The sequence below is a fragment of the Bufo bufo genome, chromosome 5 (assembly GCF_905171765.1).
Source record: "Bufo bufo chromosome 5, aBufBuf1.1, whole genome shotgun sequence".
NCBI classification, from domain to species: domain Eukaryota; kingdom Metazoa; phylum Chordata; class Amphibia; order Anura; family Bufonidae; genus Bufo; species Bufo bufo.
In genome coordinates, this window is record NC_053393.1 from 406453685 (window position 1) to 406478473 (window position 24789).

A 24789-nucleotide genomic window follows, 5' to 3' on the forward strand; every position below is an offset into this window, starting at 1 on the left:
CCGATCCGCAAAACGCATCCGGACGTCTGAATGAAGCCTTACAGGGGCATGATCAATGACTGTGGTGATCACCCCATATAGACTCCCTGATCACCCCCCTGTAAAGCTCCATTCAGATGTCCGCATGATTTTTACGGATGCACTGATAGATGGATCCGATCCGCAAAACGCATCCGGACGTCTGAATGAAGCCTTACAGGGGCATGATCAATGACTGTGGTGATCACCCCATATAGACTCCCTGATCACCCCCCTGTAAAGCTCCATTCAGATGTCCGCATGATTTTTACGGATGCACTGATAGATGGATCCGATCCGCAAAACGCATCCGGACGTCTGAATGAAGCCTTACAGGGGCATGATCAATGACTGTGGTGATCACCCCATATAGACTCCCTGATCACCCCCCTGTAAAGCTCCATTCAGATGTCCGCATGATTTTTACGGATGCACTGATAGATGGATCCGATCCGCAAAACGCATCCGGACGTCTGAATGAAGCCTTACAGGGGCATGATCAATGACTGTGGTGATCACCCCATATAGACTCCCTGATCACCCCCCTGTAAAGCTCCATTCAGATGTCCGCATGATTTTTACGGATGCACTGATAGATGGATCGGATCCGCAAAACGCATCCGGACGTCTGAATGAAGCCTTACAGGGGAGTGATCAATGACTGTGGTGATCACCCCATATAGACTCCCTGATCACCCCCCTGTCATTGATTACCCCCCTGTAAAGCTCCATTCAGATGTCCGCATGATTTTTACGGATGCACTGATAGATGGATCGGATCCGCAAAACGCATCCGGACGTCTGAATGAAGCCTTACAGGGGCGTGATCAATGACTGTGGTGATCACCCCATATAGACTCCCTGATTACCCCCCTGTCATTGATTACCCCCCTGTCATTGATTACCCCCCTGTCATTGATTACCCCCCTGTAAGGCTCCATTCAGACGTCCGCATGATTTTTACGGATCCACTGATAGATGGATCGGATCCGCAAAACGCATCCGGACGTCTGAATGAAGCCTTACAGGGGCGTGATCAATGACTGTGGTGATCACCCCATATAGACTCCCTGATCACCCCCCCTGTCATTGATCAACCCCCCTGTCATTGATCAACCCCCCTGTCATTGATCAACCCCCCTGTCATTGATCACCCCCCTGTCATTGATCACCCCCCTGTCATTGATCACCCCTCTGTAAGGCTCCATTCAGATATTTTTTTGGCCCAAGTTAGCAGAATTTTTTTTTTTTTTTCTTACAAAGTCTCATATTCCACTAACTTGTGTCAAAAAATAAAATCTCACATGAACTCACCATACCCCTCACGGAATCCAAATGCGTAAAATTTTTTAGACATTTATATTCCAGACTTCTTCTCACGCTTTAGGGCCCCTAGAATGCCAGGGCAGTATAAATACCCCACATGTGACCCCATTTCGGAAAGAAGACACCCCCAGGTATTCCGTGAGGGGCATATTGAGTCCATGAAAGATTGAAATTTTTGTCCCAAGTTAGCGGAAAGGGAGACTTTGTGAGAAAAAAATTAAAAATATCAATTTCCGCTAACTTGTGCCAAAAAAAAAAAATTTCTATGAACTCGCCATGCCCCTCATTGAATACCTTGGGGTGTCTTCTTTCCAAAATGGGGTCACATGTGGGGTATTTATACTGCCCTGGCATTCTAGGGGCCCCAAAGCGTGAGAAGAAGTCTGGTATCCAAATGTCTAAAAATGCCCTCCTAAAAGGAATTTGGGCACCTTTGCGCATCTAGTCTGCAAAAAAGTGTCACACATCTGGTATCGCCGTACTCAGGAGAAGTTGGGGAATGTGTTTTGGGGTGTCATTTTACATATACCCATGCTGGGTGAGAGAAATATCTTGGTCAAATGCCAACTTTGTATAAAAAAATGGGAAAAGTTGTCTTTTGCCAAGATATTTCTCTCACCCAGCATGGGTATATGTAAAATGACACCCCAAAACACATTCCCCAACTTCTCCTGAATACGGCGATACCACATGTGTGACACTTTTTTGCAGCCTAGGTGGGCAAAGGGGCCCATATTCCAAAGAGCACCTTTAGGATTTCACAGGTCATTTACCTACTTACCACACATTAGGGCCCCTGGAAAATGCCAGGGCAGTATAACTACCCCACAAGTGACCCCATTTTGGTAAGAAGACACCCCAAGGTATTCCGTGAGGGGCATGGCGAGTTCCTAGAATTTTTTATTTTTTGTCACAAGTTAGTGGAAAATGCTTATTTTTTTTTTTTATTTTTTTTTTCATACAAAGTCTCATATTCCACTAACTTGTGACAAAAAATAAAAAGTTCCATGAACTCACTATGCCCATCAGCGAATACCTTGGGGTCTCTTCTTTCCAAAATGGGGTCACTTGTGGGGTAGTTATACTGCCCTGGCATTCTAGGGGCCCAAATGTGTGGTAAGGAGTTTGAAATCAAATTCTGTAAAAAATGACCTGTGAAATCCGAAAGGTGCTCTTTTGAATATGGGCCCCTTTGCCCACCTAGGCTGCAAAAAAGTGTCACACATCTGGTATCTCCGTAATCGGGAGAAGTTGGGGAATGTGTTTTGGGGTGTCATTTTACATATACCCATGCTGGGTGAGAGAAATATCTTGGCAAAAGACAACTTTTCCCATTTTTTTATACAAAGTTGGCATTTGACCAAGATATTTATCTCACCCAGCAAGGGTATATGTAAAAAGACACCCCAAAACACATTCCTCAACTTCTCCTGAATACAGAGATACCAGATGTGTGACACTTTTTTGCAGCCTAGGTGGGCAAAGGGGCCCACATTCCAAAGAGCACCTTTCGGATTTCACAGGTCATTTACCTACTTACCACACATTTGGGCCCCTAGAATGCCAGGGCAGTATAACTACCCCACAAGTGACCCCATTTTGGAAAGAAGAGACCCCAAGGTATTCGCTGATGGGCATAGTGAGTTCATAGAACTTTTTATTTTTTGTCACAAGTTAGTGGAATATGAGACTTTGTAAGAAAAAAAAATAAAAAATAAAAAATCATAATTTTCCGCTAACTTGTGACAAAAAATAAAAAGTTCTATGAACTCACTATGCCCATCAGCGAATACCTTAGGGTGTGTACTTTCAGAAATGGGGTCATTTGTGGGGTGTTTGTACTGTCTGGCCATTGTAGAACCTCAGGAAACATGACAGGTGCTCAGAAAGTCAGAGCTGCTTCAAAAAGCGGAAATTCACATTTTTGTACCATAGTTTGTAAACGCTATAACTTTTACCCAAACCATTTTTTTTTACCCAAACATTTTTTTTTTATCAAAGACATGTAGAACTATAAATTTAGAGCAAAATTTCTATATGGATGTCGTTTTTTTTGCAAAATTTTACAACTGAAAGTGAAAAATGTCATTTTTTTGCAAAAAAATCGTTAAATTTCGATTAATAACAAAAAAAGTAAAAATGTCAGCAGCAATGAAATACCACCAAATGAAAGCTCTATTAGTGAGAAGAAAAGGAGGTAAAATTCATTTGGGTGGTAAGTTGCATGACCGAGCAATAAACGGTGAAAGTAGTGTAGGTCAGAAGTGTAAAAAGTGGCCTGGTCTTTCAGGGTGTTTAAGCACTGGGGGCTGAAGTGGTTAAAAGGCATATTAACATTTGAACTCCATTGAGATGGCCACGTAGAAGAGGAGGTACTATTCTCAGATATATAATATTTATGGGAAAGTGCTTATTTATTTGAGCAATTATGAACTAAAGGGGTTATCCAGGTATTGATAATTATGACCTATCCTCAGGGGGTGACATGACCGCTGCAGCCAATCACAGGCCACAACTGCGGCCTGCTCCCCTTGCACCAGGTCGATGGCTGTTCTCAGCATGACAGGGAGAGGAAGAGCCGGCCCAGGAGCAATAGACACCGAACCCAATAATGGGTCCTACTCTCTGTAATACATTCATTCATGGTCTTAGACATTTCACAGTAAAATATCACTTTTGGTTGACAATACTAAACTATGTAAAGTAATAAGGAGGTTTTTCAGGACTTGGATACTAATGACCTATCCTTGGGATAGGCCCTTAATGTCAGATCAATGTAAAATATGAAATGGACGGAGCCGGGCAGCAGATGGCTCCGTCCACTGTGTAGAGGCTGTGTCGTGGTACTGCAGCTCAGCTGTCATTCAAGTGGAGCCAGTTAGATTATGTGACCCCAATGCATCTGCTGTGTAGACAGAAAGTCAGTTCCTCTATTCATTCCTACGAGACTGACATTGAGGCTCTCATAGGAATGAATAGAGAAAAACGACTTCCTGTCCACACAGCAGATGCTATAGGATCCAGCGAGTTTCACAGAGGGTAACAAACTAACTGGCGAAAGTAATGGAAGAATATACATGACTAAAATAAATACAACATGTAAGGCTACTTTCACACTAGCGTTCTGGCTTTCTGTTTCTGAGATCCATTTTGGACCGCTTGTGAGAGCCCTGAACGGATCAGTTTTGCCCTAATGGATTCCGAATGGAAAAGGATCCGCTCAGAATGCATCAGTTTGCCTCCATTCAGCCACCATTCCGCTCTGGAGGCAGACACCAAAAACGCCGCTTACAGCGTTTTGTTGTCCTCCTGACCAATCGGAGCCAAACGGATCTGTTCTGACACACAATGTAAGTCAATGGGGACGGATCCGTTTTCTCTGACACAATAGAAAACTGATCCATCCCCCATTGACTTTCAATGGTGTTCATGGCTATAGAAGACATAATGCAACCGGATCCGTTCATGATGGATGCATGCGGTTGTATTATTGTAATGGAAGCGTTTTTGCAGATCCATGACGGATCCGCAAAAAACGCTAGTGTGAAAGTAGCCTAAGTTAGTTAAAATAATATGTATACCAGCTGGCTTACAAATGCGGAGGACAAGAACATTTCTGGGATTGTCTCTAACTGAAGTTATTTTTTTCCTTTAAAGGGAATCTGTCACCTGCTTTTACCATTTTAAGCGGTCACCATCGCTATGTTCCCGAAAGTACCTTATTTCCAGCAGTCTTCTTTTTACTTTATTTCGTTTTGTCCTTTTGATATAAAAGGTGCCCAGCGGGGCATTTTTTCCCCTCTCTGGTGCCCAGTGACGCCCCCCTGCAGTGCCTAAGAACACCTCCTGATCCTTAAATTACCTCCCACAGCCCGGCAAACGGTTCCGCCCCCTCCCCACGTCATAGTCTACCTTCTAGAAATGCTCCATCCTTCTTCCTGTCGGCGGCCAGGAAGTACCGCCTGCGCGATCATCAAGCTCCTGAGGGCAACAGCCTCAAAAGTCTCACTGGGCATGCGCCGAGCCCAGTGATGTAACCTGAGCGCTGTTGCCCTGAGGAGCTTGATGATCGCGCAGGCCACAGGCAGTACTGTGCCTGCGCGAGTTTTCTGGCCGACGACAGGAAGAAGGACGGAGAATTTCTAGAAGGTAGACGATGACGTGGGGAACATAGCGATGGCGACAGCTTAAAATGGTAAAAGAAGGTGACAGATTCCCTTTAAATGAGAAAAACTGGCAGGGAACCCTGCTGTGCAAAAAAAATGCTGTGGGGCACTTATACATAGGAAGAGACCCCTATGACTCTTCTCCCTGTTCCAGGCTCATTAACCAGTTGGTGAACTGTGCTGTACATGTACAGTGCTGCGGGCCACTATTTCAGGACCAGCGCGGTACATGTATAGCGCTCTGATCAGGCAGGGGCTGCACCCGCTCCTTACAGCCGAACCCGTGCTGCATACGCCAGCATCGGTGGATACACAGATGCCAGCGTATTAACCCCTTGTATGCCACGGTCAATGCTGACTGTGATTGCGGAGGGTACAGGCACCATCCCCCACCCCATCGGATCCCCGCACTGCGGTGACGGGGCCTGATGACTGGTATGGCAGCCTGATGCCTTCCACAGGGATCAAGGCCTGCCTCCTACGAAAGCCTATGAGATCCAGTCCCTAGGCTGGGCCTCATAGGCACTCTGTCAGTGTAAAAGCTGACAGACAATGCATTACAATGCACAATGTATTGTAATGGACTAGAGATGATCAGACCCCCAAAAGGTGGTATAGTTAGACAAAAAAAAAAAAAAAAAAAAAAAAAAAAGCACAAAATACCCATTTTTGGGTCACCTTAACTCAAAACAAAATGTGGACACCAAGTCCTCAAACAAGACCGTTGCCAGAAAAATAAAAATAAATTATAAATTACTTACCGGTAATTACATTTTCCGAAGTCCATGACAACACCAGGAGAGAGGATCCGCCGCCCAGGACAGGAAACCCACAGGTATAAATTAAAAGGAGCCTCTCCCTCATTCAGTAGTTTCCAGAGACGAGAGACCACCTTAGATCCATTCATTTTGTTTGGGCCAACCCAACCTTCTTTTCTTCCTCGGTTAGCGTTAAATTTTCTTTCCTTTTTTTTTTAATGCACACCTTGTGAAAATAGAAACTCAGACCCATCACCAATACTTTAGGAAACAGGAAAAAGAAGGCAATAGGGGGGGGGGGGGGGGAATTAGAAGAGTGCTGTCATGGACTTCAGAAAATCAAATTACCGGTAAGTAATTATCATTTATCCCTACGTCCTATGACAGCACCAGGAGATATCCCGGAGAGTGAAAAATTAGGGAGGGGGGGGGAACCACAGCCTGAAGAATCTTACGCCCGAAAGAAAGATCAGACACCGCTGAGAGATTCAATCTAGGTAGTGCCTATAGAAAGTTGAAGCAGAAGACCAAGTTGCTGCTTTGCATATGCCCTGTATGGAGGCTTCTGCTTTTTCTGCCCATGAAGTAGAAACTGCTCTGGTAGAATGGGCAGACCATCCGGAAGGAACAGGTTTCTGCATAGAAAGATAAGCTAGAGAAATAGCCTGTTTAATCCATCTAGCTAAAGTTCCCTTACTAGCAGATTTCCCTTTGTTCTGACCGGAATACAAAACGAAGAAGGAAGACAATTTTCTCCAGTCTTTAGTAGCCTCCATAGATTCTAAAACACATTTCCTAACATTCAGACAGTGAAACTCCGCCTCCCTCTGATTTTTGGGCTCTGCACAGAAAGAAGTGAGAATCACCTCCTGGGCTTTATAGAAGTCCGATACTACTTTTGGGAGAAACGCTGGATCGGTTCTAAGACAAATCTTCCTGAATGATAGTGTATGGAGGACTTATGGAGAGGGCTTGAAGCTCGCCTATGCTTCTAGCCGAGGTAATGGCCACTAGAAAGATACATTTCAAAGCCAGCATTTTGATCGGCAAGGTATCTATAGGCTTGAAAGGGTGTTTAACCATTGCCTGTAATACTAGACTGAGATCCCAAGGGGGCGTCCTAAGCATCCTAGAAGGGAGATTCCTGGATACTGACTTACAGAACCTAATAATCAAAGGATGAAAAGCTAATTTGTAGTCAAACAAAACACTAAGGGCTGCCACTTGTACTTTTAACGTACTTATTGCTAAACCCTTCTCTACCCCTCTCTGGAGAAAATCTAGAACCTTAGTGAGCTGGAGCTGACAGGAAGTAGAGGGAGAAACACCCAAGAACTTAAAAAACGCCCACCAAGTTCTGGCATAAATTTTGGTGGTTACCGGTTTAGTAAGGGTGGATCGGGAATACTGGCGCGCTGTTTTCTGCATTTAAAAAGCGCTGACAGGTAGGCATTCCTTGCTGACAGCCGTTTAGTTGGATACTATACCCTGGGTCGCACCTGGACTCAAGCAGGCTTCACCCACCGTTGCGCCTGTGCACAGGCTATTTGAGGTTTTTTTTGGGTGGCCTTGGTCCCACTGGCCTGGCCCCCCTTTAGGACTTTCTCTTTTCCCTTTTTCATACAAGCTCCAACCACTGCCAAACTTTGTGTTTATTTTTTCCCCTTTTTCTAATGCAAGCTTTTCCTTTTGCTTGCCATCATTTATGTACATCTCTCCTGATGAGTTCATGTGGAACGAAACGTGACACGTTGGGAGTTTACCTCCAGTAGGGTGTACTAGGGATACCGCCTGGGATTAGGGAAATGTATCCGGACAGGGTCGCCCCCTGCGGGGCAAGTACCTCGTATAGATAGGTAGGGAGTTCTAGTCCCTGCCCCTTGTCAGGGTGATTTAGGGACTCTCTGCTCCCGTCTCCTATCCATGCCAAGGTCAATCGTTGGCACCATCTCTGAATGGTATCTCAGTCCACTGTATGGAAGCCTGCTTTATTGAAAGTGACTCGACTATCAACTTCTACAGCTTCTGATGGGTGAGAGCGTTCCTTTTACATGCCATCTGATACTGTTACCATTCAGTGTTTGTTTGTCCAGGCCCACCTGGGCTGTCTTTTTGTTTGTTTGTCTTTGAGGGTTTCATCCTGGCTAGCACTTCCTACTTTTATATTATTAAATGTTAAGTTTTACCCCCTTTGTCCCCTAGGGGATCAGTACATTTTGCCATTTCACTTTCGGAGTAATTGGTCAAGCTTATTATTGTATGCTTGGCCCTACAGTTTGTGGTTTACTTAGCAACATGGTAGAAACAGACTCCGATAACCCTTTGTCTAGCAACAAGTGCCGCTCAAAAGCCACGCCGTCAAATAGAGTCCCTTCACTGGGGGATGAACAATTGGGCCTTGCATAAGAAGATCCGGGATCTCCGGCAGGACCCAGGGATCGGCTATAGACATGATCCTCAGCCAGGAAAACCATGCTCGCCGGGGCCAGAAAGGGGCTATGAGTATTATCTTTGCCTTGTCCTCTCCTGGGGATAATCTGAAGAGGGGGAAACGCATATAACAGACCCTGGCTCCACAGCTGAAGCAAGGCATCCACTGCGTTCGGAAGGTCTGTTGGTGACAGGGAGAAAAACTTTTTCACCTTCCTGTTTGCTCTGGTGGCAAACAAATCTATTTGTGGTAATCCCCAGTCTGACTATCCTGGAAAAAATGTATTGATTGAGGGACCATTCCCTCTGATCCAGAGACAGACGACTCGATCCGCCTTCCAATTGTCCACCCCTCTGATGTGAAGGGCCGACAAAGACAAGGCTCTCCCCTCTACCAGGGAAATAAATCTGAACTGCCAGAGCTCCCAGAGATTCGGACCGCATTCTGCCTTGATGGTTCAGATATGCTACAACGGAGCCATTGTCGGATAATATCTTCACATGTCGGTTTTTGATTAGGGGAAGAACTCCCTGTAGGGACCGAAGGACGGCCATGAGCTCTTTCAGATTTGAAGAATTGTCCGAAAATCGGGCAACTCCATAATTCCTGGAATAAGGTTCCCCCCACATGCGGCCCCCCATCCCGGTGGGCTGGCATCCGTGGTCATCACAAGGGGGTTTAGAATTCTCCAAGGAACGCCCTGGGTTAGATTGTCCAGAGAAAGCCACCAATCTAGGGCCTGACATGTCTGAGCTGAGACTAAAACTTTCTTCTCTAGGCCTCTTGCCTCGCCTGACCAAGCCCCTAAGATCTCCCACTGAAGAGCTCTGCAATGTAACTGGGCCCATTGCACAGCCGGGATACAGGCGGTCAGGGTTCCCAACACGGACATCCCTTTCCTTATAGAAACTCGAGGGTTGTCTATCAGGGAGTGAACCATTGACCTTACCTTCTGCTTTTTTTCTGGAGTTAAAAAGGATCTCTGAACCACGCAGTTCAGCATTCTCTGGAACTAGCCTCAACGTCTCCTCGTTTAGGATCCAACCGAGGGTCGACATGATCTGCGTCACCTGCTGAACATGATATAAACATTTTTGACTTGATGGGGCTACAAATCAGGAAGTCGTCCAAATATGGTACGAACAGGATGTCCTTCTCCCTTTATATGGGCTGCCATCTCTGAGACCAGTTTCGCAAATATTCTCAGGCTATTGAAATCCTAAAGGGTAACACCTGGAATTGAAAATGTCTCAATCTCCCCTGAAATCTCAGTGCCACTCGGGAGGTATTTCTGGTGTTCTGGAAAAATTGGAAGATGGTAATAGGCATCTTTGATGTCCAATACGGCCATAAAGCAGTCCTTGTAGAGGAGCTCCACTACTGATTTTATTGTCACCATCTTGAACCGTCTGTATTGTAGATATCTGTTTAGAGACTTTAGGTTTATAATCGTTCTGTAGTCTCCACTAGTTTTTTTTTTACTAAAAAGAGAGTGAAATAGTATCCCATACCTTCTTTTCTTTCTGGACATTAGGTCTCATTGTAGGCTCTTTCTGGACATGGAATAAGTGCTCCCTTCTTAAGAAGGCTTAAAACCTCTTTCTCTAAGGAAGCCTGAACTGAGCGCCATACTTGGGTTACTCTGAACTTTTCTTGGGAGGGGGGGGGGGGGGGGAAACACTTTAAACCTATCCTGAATCCCTCTTTTAACGATCGAAGGATTCAGGCGCTGTTTGTCATTTTTGTCCAGGGTGGGAGGAAATTTTTTAATCTTCCTCCCCCCCTGGCATCATTGTGGATTATCTTTTCCAGCAGGATCTGAGGGCTGATTCTTGAACAAAAACCCCCTAGCTCTGGAAAATTTCCACTTACCGTTCTTTTTTCCCTACCCTTAAACCGCCTGCCCCTTTGAAAGGAAAAATTCTGTCTACAAAAGGAAGTAGGAAACCCCCCCCCCCCCTTTTTTTTTTTTTTTTTATCTCCCGCTTTCTCTAGGATGTCGTATAAAGTTGAGCCAAAAAAGGTATTTACCCTCACACTGGATGCTACAAAAGCGACTTTTAGAGGCCATATCACCCGACCAGTTTTCCAGCCATAATGCTCGACGAGCAGAATTAGCCATAGATGAGGCCCTAGCAGATAGTCTAACTGCATCAGCTGATGCATCAGCCAAAAATTCTGCTGCTTTAGAGATGGCCGGAAGGAATTCTATTAATTTATCTCTGGGGGTTTTATCCCTTATCTGAGCCTCCAGTTGTTTAATCCACAAAATTTGTGCTCTCGCCGTACAAGTAGAAGCGATATTAGGCTTAAATGCCTCCCCAATGGACTCCCAAGTTCTTCTTAAAAAAAAAAAAAAACACTATCTGCCTTCCTATCTATCGCCTCCTTGAGTTGACAGATCATCAAAAGGCAGTGGGGATCTCCGAGAGACTTTGGCTATGGGGACAATGATTTTAGGGGCTTTATCCCATAAAGAACAATCACCTTCTTCAAAGGGATATTTTCTCTTAACAGACTCTGGGATGAAACAGCGTTTATCCGGATGTTTCCATTCCCTGTTAAACATGGCCTCGATATTTTTATGGATAAAAAAATGCTCTTTTCCCTTTTGTTTGTAGCCCCTCAAACATAACATCCTGAACAGATCGGACTTCTTTAGCATCTTCAAAATTCATGGTTGCTCTAACAGCTTTAACAAGCTGATCTACATCCTGAATGGGAAAAAATAGTCTACTGCCACCTTCATCATTCGAGGATGATGAAGCTGAATCTACTTCCCCGCTTTCTAGGAATTCTTCAGAACTGGAAACATCAGAATCTCGCAAAGCTAAAGCGGACTTTCCTCTAGAACTTCTGTCTATGGTGACTGTGTTCCGTTTTAGATAGCAAGGTACTATTGACCTCTTCCCTAATCATTTTCTTCATGCATCTAACCATAACCTTTAGTATAGGTGGGATCTAGTTTTGTTATACAGAGGCCACATTCTTTATGGCGCGTTTTAGTTGCCGCTTTTTTAGGTTTATCCTAGAAAAAAAACACATAAGGCCAGGTTAAACTACAAATACAAAAAAGTTAATTACATTGAAAATAGACCCATACCCTCATTCATAACCACAGGTGCAGGTGCAACTGGGTCTCTTGGGGTTTCACCAGAGCTCTCCATGCTGGGATACCTCTTGCGGCCTTGGATCTGGAAGAACCCCACAAAGATCCTAAGGTAGGCTTGAACTGGGCTGAAGAAATTTCTGAATCAAGCATGGGACGCGGAGATCTCATCATCATTCGCGCCCCCTCTTATATACAGGGAGTGCAGAATTATTAGGCAAGTTGTATTTTTGAGGATTAATTTTATTATTGAACAACAACCATGTTCTCAATGAACCCAAAAAACTCATTAATATCAAAGCTGAATATTTTTGGAAGTAGTTTTTAGTTTGTTTTTAGTTTTAGCTATTTTAGGGGGATATCTGTGTGTGCAGGTGACTATTACTGTGCATAATTATTAGGCAACTTAACAAAAAACAAATATATACCCATTTCAATTATTTATTTTTACCAGTGAAACCAATATAACATCTCAACATTCACAAATGTACATTTCTGACATTCAAAAACAAAACAAAAACAAATCAGTGACCAATATAGCCACCTTTCTTTGCAAGGACACTCAAAAGCCTGCCATCCATGGATTCTGTCAGTGTTTTGATCTGTTGACCATCAACATTGTGTGCAGCAGCAACCACAGCCTCCCAGACACTGTTCAGAGAGGTGTACTGTTTTCCCTCCTTGTAAATCTCACATTTGATGATGGACCACAGGTTCTCAATGGGGTTCAGATCAGGTGAACAAGGAGGCCATGTCATTAGATTTTCTTCTTTTATACCATTTCTTGCCAGCCACGCTGTGGAGTACTTGGACGCGTGTGATGGAGCATTGTCCTGCATGAAAATCATGTTTTTCTTGAAGGATGCAGACTTCTTCCTGTACCACTGCTTGAAGAAGGTGTCTTCCAGAAACTGGCAGTAGGACTGGGAGTTGAGCTTGACTCCATCCTCAACCCGAAAAGGCCCCACAAGCTCATCTTTGATGATACCAGCCCAAACCAGTACTCCACCTCCACCTTGCTGGCGTCTGAGTCGGACTGGAGCTCTCTGCCCTTTTCCAATCCAGCCACGGGCCCATCCATCTGGCCCATCAAGACTCGCTCTCATTTCATCAGTCCATAAAACCTTAGAAAAATCAGTCTTGAGATATTTCTTGGCCCAGTCTTGACGTTTCAGCTTGTGTGTCTTGTTCAGTGGTGGTCGTCTTTCAGCCTTTCTTACCTTGGCCATGTCTCTGAGTATTGCACACCTTGTGTTTTTGGGCACTCCAGTGATGTTGCAGCTCTGAAATATGGCCAAACTGGTGGCAAGTGGCATCTTGGCAGCTGCACGCTTGACTTTTCTCAGTTCATGGGCAGTTATTTTGCGCCTTGGTTTTTCCACACGCTTCTTGCGACCCTGTTGACTATTTTGAATGAAACGCTTGATTGTTCGATGATCACGCTTCAGAAGCTTTGCAATTTTAAGAGTGCTGCATCCCTCTGCAAGATATCTCACTATTTTTTACTTTTCTGAGCCTGTCAAGTCCTTCTTTTGACCCATTTTGCCAAAGGAAAGGAAGTTGCCTAATAATTATGCACACCTAATATAGGGTGTTGATGTCATTAGACCACACCCCTTCTCATTACAGAGATGCACATCACCTAATATGCTTAATTGGTAGTAGGCTTTCGAGCCTATACAGCTTGGAGTAAGACAACATGCATAAAGAGGATGATGGTCAAAATACTCATTTGCCTAATAATTCTGCACGCAGTGTACAGGGCACTTTTGAGCTCGTCACTACCGCTATGCTGTTTGAAAAAAAGCGCTCCTTCAAGCTCCGCCCCACTCTTACTTGCCTGTCAGCTGGGGAGACCAGACGCCGAATGCCACGAGGTGAAGCAGGGATCTCTCTACCGCTTCTCCATGCCTCCTGCGCCTCTGGCGAGTACCGCCGCATCCTCTACTTTCGTCCCCTCTCGCCATCTGGCCTTGCATTTAAACACATTTCCTGCCCGCTGGCGCTTTTCATCGCATCTTGCTGCCCCCTCCATCATATGCAGTGTTCCATCTTCAAGGTGTGCGTAGCAGGGAACTCACCCGTCGAACACCTCTGCCCAGTCAGACTTAAATCCAGGGAGAAACTACTCCCCATGTAGCTTCACAAAATAAAAAACCTGCAGGTCGTCATTGCAGGACAGAAAACCACTGAATGAGGGAGAGGCATCTTTTAATTTATACCTGTGGGTTTCCTGTCCTGGGAGGCGGATCCTCTCTCCTGGTGCCGTCATAGGATGTAGGGATAATATGGCTTTCTTAAAATGGTGATGCAAAAAACATGATTTTTCTTTACAAAAATACATTGTGAAAAAATAAACCTATGGTGGTCAGAAAGTGTCGTTGAACTGCTGTTGAATAGCAACATGGCCCATAACGCAATCCAAAATGTGCGCAGGAAAAGTCAAATAGTGGTCTTTCCTGAACTCTGCAGCGTACCCAAACTGCAGTTTACCGCCACATGGCATTTCCATACCTAGTAGAATCTACCTAACAATTTAAAGGGAATGATTTCTCAGATGGCACAGTTAATTGGGCTCTGAATTGCCATATCTGTTGAAAATTTGCAATTTTCATTTTGCACAGTCCCATGCTGTGGGGTCAAAATCCTCACAAAAAATATCTTGTGTGTAGTTTACGATATAGGGTCAGTTTTCAGGGGTTCCATTTATTATTTCAGCCCAGAGCCTACACAGTTGTCAGTGTGTAAATCATCACACTGGGCCTCAAATGCACATGGTGCTCGTTTACTCCTGTGCCCTGTTCTATGCCCAGGCAAAAGATTAGGGCCCCATGTAGGGTGTTTAATAATAAGCGGGCTTGAGTTTCCCACTGCATATAGGAACTGCGGATGGTGCTATGAATGAATTTTGCAAAAGACCTGTTGGGTCAAAATGCTCACTACCCCATTGGTTTCTAAAATAAGGTCATTTCTTTTATTTATTTTTTATTTTTTTTAATTTAACCTCAGAGCATTGTCGGTCAATGCTGTATAAATCACCAAACTAGGCCTCAAATGCACATAGGGCTCCTTCCCTTCTGAGCCTTGCGGTGTGCCGATATAGCACTTTATGACCACATATGGGGTAAGGTCATAATTAAGAGAAAATGGGTAACAAAGTATGAGGTGATTGTCTTCTGTTACCAATTGTAAAAATGAAAAACTTTGGGCCTTTTCGCTGCCAAGGTTTTCTAAATTCTTTGAAATACCTGTTGGGCCCAGGTGCTCAATACACCCCATTAAAAATTCCTTATTTGGTATTCTGAAGTGGGATCACTTTTGGGGGTGTCCACTGTAGGGGTACCTCAGAGTCTCTACAAATGCACCATGGTGCCTGAAAATTATTCTAGTGAAATATGCCCTCTAAAAGCCATATGGTACTCCGCCATGTGCCAAAACAGCAGTTTCTTACCATATCTGGTGTGTTGCTGTCTTCAGGAGAAAATGGGTAAAAAAAGTGGGGTTCTTTTTCTCCTGTTTACACTCGTGAAAATGAAAAAAAGTCGCCTGGAATGCACTGGATAACACTGACATAATGCTGCCAGTGTGATCAGAGTATACATTCCAGAACTGTAGTGGTTACATAGCATCATAAAATCAATATAATGCCAAGCGACCCTGGCAGTGCTGAAAGTTCAGGCCGAGTGCGGAACAGAGTCCGAGTGCGACACCTGCTCGTCTGAAAGAGGCCTAAAAAGTGGATTTATGGAAACCTTCTTGGAAATGTAAAAAATTGTTTCTAAAATTCTAAGCCTTGTAATGTCCTAAAAAACTAAAAATGACATTTACAAAATGATGCCAACATAAAGCAGACATCTGGGAAATGTTAAAGGGTTTCTGTCATCAGAAAAATCGTTATGTATCTGGCTGACATTAGCGATGTGCTAATGTCAGCAGAACATAACTGATTTTTAACTCCCTGCCTGCCGCAGTTCCCTTAAAATAAAGGCTTTAATAATATGCTAATGAGCCTCTAGGTGCTACTGGGGCCTTGCTGCAGCACCTAGAGGCTCTGTGTTCTCACTCTTTGGGACAACCATGTCCAGTTAATTGACGTCCTAGTTCTCCTCTGTGCCCGTAAAATCCCGCGCCTGCGCCGTCCACTTTAGTATTCGACGCAGGCGCAGTGAGTGAAGGACGCTCTCCTGCTGCCGGCTTCACTCACTGCGCCGAATACTAAACGGTACGGAGCAGGCGCGGGATTTTACGGGCACAGAGGAGAACTAGGACATCAATCAACTACATGGGCGTGCCAAAGGGTGAGAAGACAGAGCCTCTGGGTGCTGCAGCAATACCCCACTAGCACCTAGAGGCTCATTAGCCTATTATAAAAGTCTTTATTATGATGGAACGGCGGCAGGCAGGGAGATATAAGTCATACAGTAATGCTCTGCTGACATTAGCACATCGCCAATGTCAGCCAGATACATAACGATTTTTCTGATGACCGAAACCCTTTAAATAATAACTATTTTATGAGGCATCATTATCGGTGTTAAAAGCAGAGAAATTAAAATTTGAATATTACTAATTTTTCCAAATTTTCTGTAAACTTTGGGTTTATCTTATAAATAAATGTGAAACAAATAGACTCAAATTTACCACCATCATGAAGTACAATGTGACATGAGAAAATCTCTGAACGGCTTGGATAAGTAAAAGTGCTCCAAAGTTATTACCATATAAAGTGACATGTCAAATTTCCAAAACACAGCCTGGTCCTTAAGGTGAAAACTAGCAAGATCCTTAAGGGGGTTAAATGAGGTCTTCTCTGAAACACACGACTTTTTAGATAGAAACATAACTTTTTGCAGCCAGGGACATTGTTGGATTTCATGCTTTCTGTGCCTCAGGCAGCATGAATCTCCTGGTCAGTTCCCTTTAAAGGGGTATTTCGGTTGCCATAAAAATAACTTATGTTTTAGACTAATTAATCAAAAATAATTAACTAATACAATGTAAATTTTACATATTCACCATTCAGTAGTTATAAAAGTAGTTTCTTCCTCTGCTACCCACTGCATCGACCTGTAGTTCAGAGCCTTTGTTAGGTCGAGCATGCTCAGTGTGTTGCTATCAGTTCTCTAGCTAAATGTCTTGTGAAACAAAGGGAGTGTTAGGCCCCTTTCACACGGGCGAGTATTCCGCGCGGATGCGATGGGCGAGTTGAACGCATTGCACCCGCACTGAATACCGACCCATTCATTTCTATGGGGCTGTTCACATGAGCGGTGATTTTCACGCATCACTTGTGCGTTGAGTGAAAATCGCAGCATGCTCTACATTCTGCGTTTTTCACGTAATGCAGGCCCCATAGAAGTGAATAGGGCTGCGTGAAAATCGCAAGCATCCGCAAGCAAGTGCAGATGAGGTGCGATTTTCACGCACGGTTGCTAGGAGACGATCGGGATGGAGACCCGATCATTATTATTTTCCCTTATAACATGGTTATAAGGGAAAATAATAGCATTCCGAATACAGAATGCATAGTACAATAGCGCTGGAGGGGTTAAAAAATAATAATACTCACCTTAATCCACTTGATCGCGGAGGCCAGCATCTCCTTCTGTCTCCTTTGCTGAACAGGACCTGTGGTGAGCATTCATTACAGGAAAATGACCTGTGGTGACGTCACTCTGGTCATCACATGATCTTTTACCATGGTGATGGATCATGTGATGACCGGAGTGACGTCACCACAGGTCATTTTCCTGTAATGAATGCTCACCACAGGTCCTGTTCAGCAAATGAGACAGAAGGAGATGCCGGCCTCCGCGATCAAGTGGATTAAGGTGAGTTAAATTATTATTATTATTTTTTTAACTCCTCCAGCGCTATTTTACTATGCATTCTGTATTCAGAATGCTATTATTTTCCCTTATAACCAGGTTATAAAAGGGAAAATAATACAATCTACAGAACACCGATCCCAAGCCCGAACTTCTGTGAAGAAGTTCGGGTTTGGGTACCAAACATGCGTGATTTTTCTCACGTAAGTGCAAAATGCATTACAATGTTTTGTACTCGCGCGGAAAAATCGCGGGTGTTCCCATAACGCACCCGAACATTTTCCCGCAACGCCCGTCTGAAAGAGGCCTTAGTGTTCTGCTGATTACTAAGAAGTAGTAGAGGTGTTCAGTTTACCGCAGGCCCAGTGACGTCACGACTAGTATCACTAGCCTGGGCGGGGCTAAGCTCTGTTCACTTGAATGGAGCTTAGCCGCGCCCGGGCTAGTTGATACTAGTCGTGACGTCACTGGGCCTGCGGTATACAGTGAGAAGGCTGCAGCGCTCCTGGAGCGCCGCTGCCTTCTCAAACAGCTTATCGGCGGGGGTTCCAGGTGTCGGACCCCCACTGATAAGATGCTGATGATCCAAACTGCAGAACCCCTTTAATGCAGTTTTTCAAAAATGAAGTTACTTTACTGGAATACAACTTTAACCACTTGCCATCTGGGTCATTTGCCCCCTTCCTGACCAGGCCTAATTTTGCAAAACTGACATATCTCACTTTATGTGGTAATAACTTTGGAACGCCTTTATTTATCCAAGTCATTCAGAGATTGTTTTCTCGTGACACATTGTACTTCATGATAATCATAAATTTGAGTCAAAATATTTCACCTTTATTTATGAAAAAATCCCAAATTTACCGAAAAATTTAAAAAATTCGCAATTTTCTAAATTTCAATTTCTCTACTTTTAAAACAGAAAGTGATACCTCGTAAAATATTTATTACTTAACATTCCCCATATGTCTACTTTCTGTTGGCATCATTTTGGAAATGTCATTTTATTTTTTTAGGACGTTAGAAGGCTTAGAAGTTTAGAAGCAATTCTTCAAATTTTTAAGAAAATTGCCAAAACCCACTTTTTAAGGACCAGTTCAAGTCTGAGGTCACTTTGTGGGGCCTACATAGTGGATACCCCCATAAATGACACCATTGTAGAAACTACACCACTCAAGGTATTCAAAACCGATTTTACAAACTTTGTTAACCCTTTAGGCGTTCCACAAGAATTAAAGAAAAATGGAGATCAAATTTTTAAATTTCACTTTTTTGGCAGATTTTCCATTTTAATCCAATTTTTTCTTTAACACATCGATGGTTAACAGCCAAACAAAACTCAATATTTATTACCCAGATGCTGCGGTTTACAGAAACACCCCACATGTGGTCATAAACTGCTGTATGGGCACACGGCAGGGCGCAGAAGAAAAGGAACTCCACATGGTTTTTAGATGCCATATCCCATTTGAAGCCCCCTGATGCACCCTTACAGTAAAAACTCCCAAGAAATTACCCCATTTTGGAAACTAGGGGATAAAGGTGCCAGTTTTATTAGTACTATTTTTGAGTACATATGATTTTTTGATCATTCATTATAACACTTTATGGGGCAAGGTGACCAAAAAATTGGTTGTTTTAGCACAGTTTCTATTTATTTATTTTTACAGCGTTCAGTCAAGTGACATTTTTATAGAGCAGGTTGTTACGGACGTGGCGATACCTAATATGTATACTTTTCTCATTTATTAAAGTTTTACACAATAATAGCATTTTTGAAACAAATAAATTATGTTTTAATGTGTCCATGTTCTGAGAGCTATAGTTTTTTTATTTTTTGAGAGATTTTCTTATGAAGGGGCTCATTTTTTGCGGGATGAGGTGACTGTTTTATTGGTACCATTTTGTGGGACATACGCGTTTTTGATCACTTGGTGTTGCACCTTTTGTGATGCAAGGTGACAAAAATTGCTTGTTTTGACAGTTTTTTTTTACGGTGTTCACCTGAGGGGTTAGCTCATGTGATATTTTTATAGAGCTGGTTTTTACGGACGCGGCAATACCAAATATGTCTATTTTATTTTATTTTTTCTATTTTTAAATTTTTTTTTTATTCCTTACTTGGGGACTTTTTTTTTACATGTGAAACTTTTTTTTATTTTATTTTTTCAACCCTTTATTTTTTATTTTTTTTATTTTACACTTTTCGTCCCCCATAAGGTCATACAAGACCTCTGGGGAACATTTACTTCACTTTTTCTTTTTTTTTTCACTGTTGATTTCTCCTGTAACTTGGGCTGACATAGTAGCCCCAGTTACAGAAGAAATGCACCCCCAGAGAGGCTGTACAGCATAATACTGTGCTGTACAGCCTCAGTGCAGGGCTGATCGAGGTCTGTGGATGACCTCACACAGCTCCTGCACTCTCCGGTCCCCGCGGTCACATGACCGCCGGGCCTGAACAGGAAGCGCACAGCGCTTCCTTCTCTGCAGACACAGCGCTCGGTGAGCGCTGTGTATGCAGCGATCCAGAAGGCAGGGACACCTGGGCACTGTCCCTGCCTTCTCTCTGGGTTGCCCTGCTGTCACTGACAGCGGGCAACCCGATCAGCAGCTGCACGATTAGCGTGCAGCTGCGATTTCTGAAAGGACGTTTTAAAACGTGCTTTCAGAAATAGAGGTCCACCCATAGGACGTTTATATCCTATGGGCGGACGGGAGGAGGTTAAAGAGGTTATCTTTGGTGAGACAACCCCTTTTTAATCACTAGTCAGAAAATATCAATTTTTTTTAATATACTGTACTTTGTATTTCAATGTCTCATTATTGCCAGGAAGAGGATTTAGAAAGTTTCTGGGTCCTAATTTCCCAAGCCACCCACAGTGATGGCCAACTTTTCCTCTAGGAGTTAGCACATATGAGCTGGCAGTTTTTAAAATAGGAAATGAAACCTAATGAAATCTAACCTTTAGATTCTTCCAGACGATTTCTTCTGCCAGGAACTGATCCTCTCTGTAACACAGGGTTAAAATTCCTCTGTGCATCCGTGGCTGGCTCACACATCTGTACCCTGTGATGGAAGGAACAACGTAAAAGCAACAATAAAAACACAAAAGACTATTCTTAAAAAACCCTAAGGCTATTTTCACTTTAGTGGGCTGTTCCAGCAGGAGAACAGCCTGCCGGATCCGTGCTGCCGCTAGTGCACTCGTGCCGCCGACATGTCGTAGTTTTATTCCGGCCGCCTCTCGGCACGTTTGCTGTGCTGCCGCCGGACCTTTCGGCCTGCCCCCATTATAGTCAATGGGGCTGGAGCGGACCTCCGGCGTCACACGTGCACTAGCGGCAGCACAGATCCGGCAGGCTGTTCACCCTCCGGCTAATGTGAAAGTAGCCTAAGACTAACTGTTGTTTTGGTTTACTTTTAATAGAGTGTAGGGACAGGGATGTTTAACAAAAAAATACACATGGAGAAAAAGGGTCTCCTCAGCAAATCTCTAACAGCATTGCTAAGGAGAGTCTGTCTTCAGAAGAGGCCTGTGTGTAACAGAGGCTCCCAGCCACCTCGTCACTACCCCGACTATGGACATGCCTATCTGACTTGTTACACACAGGTGTCTTCAGCACTCAGTAAAATACTGAAGACTGACTCTCTATAACAACGCTCAGTTACATCTGTGATAGAAGACTTTAAAAATTAATAAATGTTACCATTTAACTTCCTGTTCTGGTTCTAATTACCTCTTTTTTTTACGTTTTAGCAGACCAAATTGGATCCCTAACTCAAAATTAAATAATGGCTGGAGCCACTCATCTTTCCCCAGCAGCTTAGTGTCAGCGCCTTCAGACCTGCCCCTGCTGCTTCTGGTCCCCTGTAAGCCACAAGTGTGTAGCCATTCACCTAACTGACACATGATTGCTGAGGCCAGTGAATGGCTCAAAGCAATGACAGATGAGACGTCACACTTTCAGTCTACAGGGGACCAGAAGCGGTTTAGATGGGACAATTGGCATTGGAACAAGAGAGATGTTATTGTACACCCATTCTGGCCATTATTTCATTTTGCGTTTTAGGTCGGACAAACCCTTTAACTTTTTCAGTCAGACCATCACTGTGACCTAGAGAGCCTCCTGTACTACTCCTTACACTATCCAACACAATGCTGCTCTGAGGCCACCTTCATCTGGTCCATCAAGAAAACAATAGAGCCGTTATATATTGTTAGCCCAATTCTACATCTACTAATAGGATGAGGATTACCTTTCAGATAACATCCTTCCCTTAAAGCAGCAGTGGGTTACATAACTACATAGGAGGCTTTAGCATTTCTGTTGACTGCTACAGAAACATAAAAATGTTGCATTTAATTTGCAATGTCATATTACTGCCGAAATGAAAAGCTAAAATATTTTCTATGAATATAGAGTTAAAGAAGTGTCCATTCTAGCATAGAAAATCAAGTAAACAAACTCACAGAGGTTCAGAAGGCAGAGCAGTGCGTTTCACCTCCACAGATGCTGGGGTACTTGTCGGAATCTAAAATTAAGACCATAAATTATCAAAATCAAGTTTGGTTTTATACTTAGAAATATTTTTTTAACTTCATTTTATGGAGCCAAGACCATTTCACTTTTCACAACTAGTTATTACATCGGATGACTTGCTTTACTTGAAGTCGGACTCCGGCAAACGGGTCCGGCTAAGGGACTTGGTCATACTCACTCCATCGCTGCAACACAAGGCATGTGCAGGGCCAAGCAGGTCCACTGTCTCCACCAGATTGTGAGTGATTTTGGAAATTATTTCCTTCAAGGATGCCAATTTTGCCTAGAAAAAGAAAAAATTAGAAAAATGTGTGGCATCAGGAAATCACCATGCAGTTCACATTTGGCCCCTTCATTGTGTGGACAGCACATATAACGGACCCAGGACACAAATCCCAGGCTTCAGGTCCACTATACCGGACTGGACTTTATCACTTAAAGGGGTTCTGCAGTTTGTTTAAACTGATGATCTATCCTCTGGATAGATCATCAGCATCTGATCGGTGGGGGTCCAGCAGTGCCGCGGCCTTCTCACTGCTTACCGCTGGCCACAGTGACGTCACAAATAGTATCAACTGGCCTGGGCGTGGCTAAGCTCCGTTAACTTGAATGGAGCTTAGCCCTGGTCAGTTGATTCAAGTTGTGACGTCACTGGGCCAGGGGTAAACAGTGAGAAGGCCGCGGCGCTGCTGCCTTCTCAAACAGCTGATCGGCAGGGGTCCCAGGTGTCGGACCTCCGCCGATCAGAGGCTGATGATCTATCCAGAGGATAGATCATCAGTTTAAACAAACTGCAGAACCCCTTTAACTATAATAGCTTGCTGTGCATTCACTCCAGACTCCTCCCAGGAGCTTATTAACCTTATCCTGGAGGGAGGGGAGCAATAGTACTTACATGAGACTGTAAGTTGGAGGGGATGATGTAGTTTACATGAGACTGTATGTTGGAGAATCTGACGGGAGGGCAGTGAGGTTATTTACATGGGACTATGCTAGAGAAGCTGACATGAGGGGAGAGGTCATTTACGTGGGACTGTATGGTGAAGGGGGCCGAACAGAGGGGAAAGATGTTATTTAGACTAATAATGGCGCCCTTGCATAAATACCCACCACGTAGGGCTCGTTCACACCACCGCTATTTATTTCTGTTCTACTCCATTAGATGAGCAGAACGACAAAAAAAAAACAAGTTCTGGATAGGGCACATAACTGAGAGGAACGGAGCTGAACAGACCCCATTGACTATGATAAGATCCGTTCGGGATCCTGTCTTTTTACCAGACAAAAAAGTCCTGCGCACAAGGCTTTTTGACTGAATCTGTGACAGAGGCTCTGAACGGAGCCTCCAACGCAGGTGTGGACAAGTGTAGGCCTACGTATTATGAATTTGTATAACTGCAACATTCGTACTCCTCAAAAAAATGGAAGGAGTTCCAGAAAAAAAAAAAAAAGGTAGTGCGACCTCTGGCCACGAACAATGATTTTATGTGCTGCATGTTAAACCCACTAGGCCACAGGCAGTCCCAATACAACGATACTGCAGACGACGACTATCACACTCACGTCTGATGAGTTACTCTCTCGCTGCATGTTCAGCTTCTTCCGTAGAATAAAGTTCTCAAACATCAGCCTCTGGTGCTCTCGCTTTAAATGAAGAATAAGATCCTGAGCCTGCCTGGTCTTACATTTTTCTGCTTCAACAGCCAGGGCGAGGGATTTGTTGTTCGCCTGGAGACTCTTCACCGTTACAGAGCTGTTGTCTGAGCGGACAAAAAATAAAATTAAAAAACATCATTCACCACGTGTGTCCCCCTTCCCCCCTGGAAGGTACAGCTCTTACTGATTATCTTGACTTTGGTGGATAAAGCCTTACTGACGGTGGCCACCTTTGCCAGCTTCTTTGTTCGCTTCTCTTTCATGCGCTCCTTTATGTCTTCCAGGCTGTCTAGAAAGCTCTTCTTCACACACCGTTCTTGAACCATCTTCTCAGAGGCTCAAGGGCACTGCTACATCAGAAAGGAAAAATCCCCGATCACAGACAATTCTCAAAGAAATGCATAAACCAAACGGGTCGTCCCATCTGGACATTTACAGCTTTTCCATAGGATATGACAGGTGAGGGTCCCCAAAGTAAGACCTGCAGCTATCTCAAAGGGGTCGTCCGGGCTTTTAATACTGATGAGCTATCCTCAGGATAGGTCATCAATATCAGATCGGCGGGGGTCCGACACCAACACCGATCAGCTGTATAAAGAGATGGTGGGCGCAGTATAGGGCTGCAGTAAACAATTATTTTAGTAATCGAGTATTCTATCGATAATTTTTTTTACGAATACTCGAGTACTCTAATAAGAAAAAAATGAATTAGTAGACTGTTTTCCTTTATAAAAACTCAGACCCCCTGCCATCAGTCCCTAACACCCTCTTTTGCCCCCTGTGCGATCAGCCCAAGTGCATCAGTTCCTGTCAGTGCCATCAGCTCCATTCCCTTAGTGCCATCAGATCATCCATTGCCATGTCCCCCGGTGCCATCAGATCATCCATTGCCATGTCCCCCGGTGCCATCAGATCATCCATTGCCATGTCCCCCGGTGCCATCAGATCAGCC

General features: G+C 44.0%; 1 protein-coding gene across 2 annotated transcripts in view; it reads right to left on the reverse strand.

The window, feature by feature from the left end:
- SGO1 (shugoshin 1) overlaps positions 1-24789 on the reverse strand; it is a 39261-nt gene that overhangs the window by 12733 nt on the left and 1739 nt on the right. For both annotated transcript variants that reach the window (XM_040433058.1, XM_040433057.1), the window contains exons 2-6: positions 24022-24187; positions 23745-23941; positions 22360-22464; positions 22112-22173; positions 20603-20706 (exon numbers count right to left, since the gene is read on the reverse strand). In XM_040433058.1, coding sequence (XP_040288992.1) covers positions 20603-20706; positions 22112-22173; positions 22360-22464; positions 23745-23941; positions 24022-24163 — 610 coding nt within the window. In that variant the 5' untranslated portion in view covers positions 24164-24187. The remainder of the gene's footprint in view (positions 1-20602; positions 20707-22111; positions 22174-22359; positions 22465-23744; positions 23942-24021; positions 24188-24789) is intronic.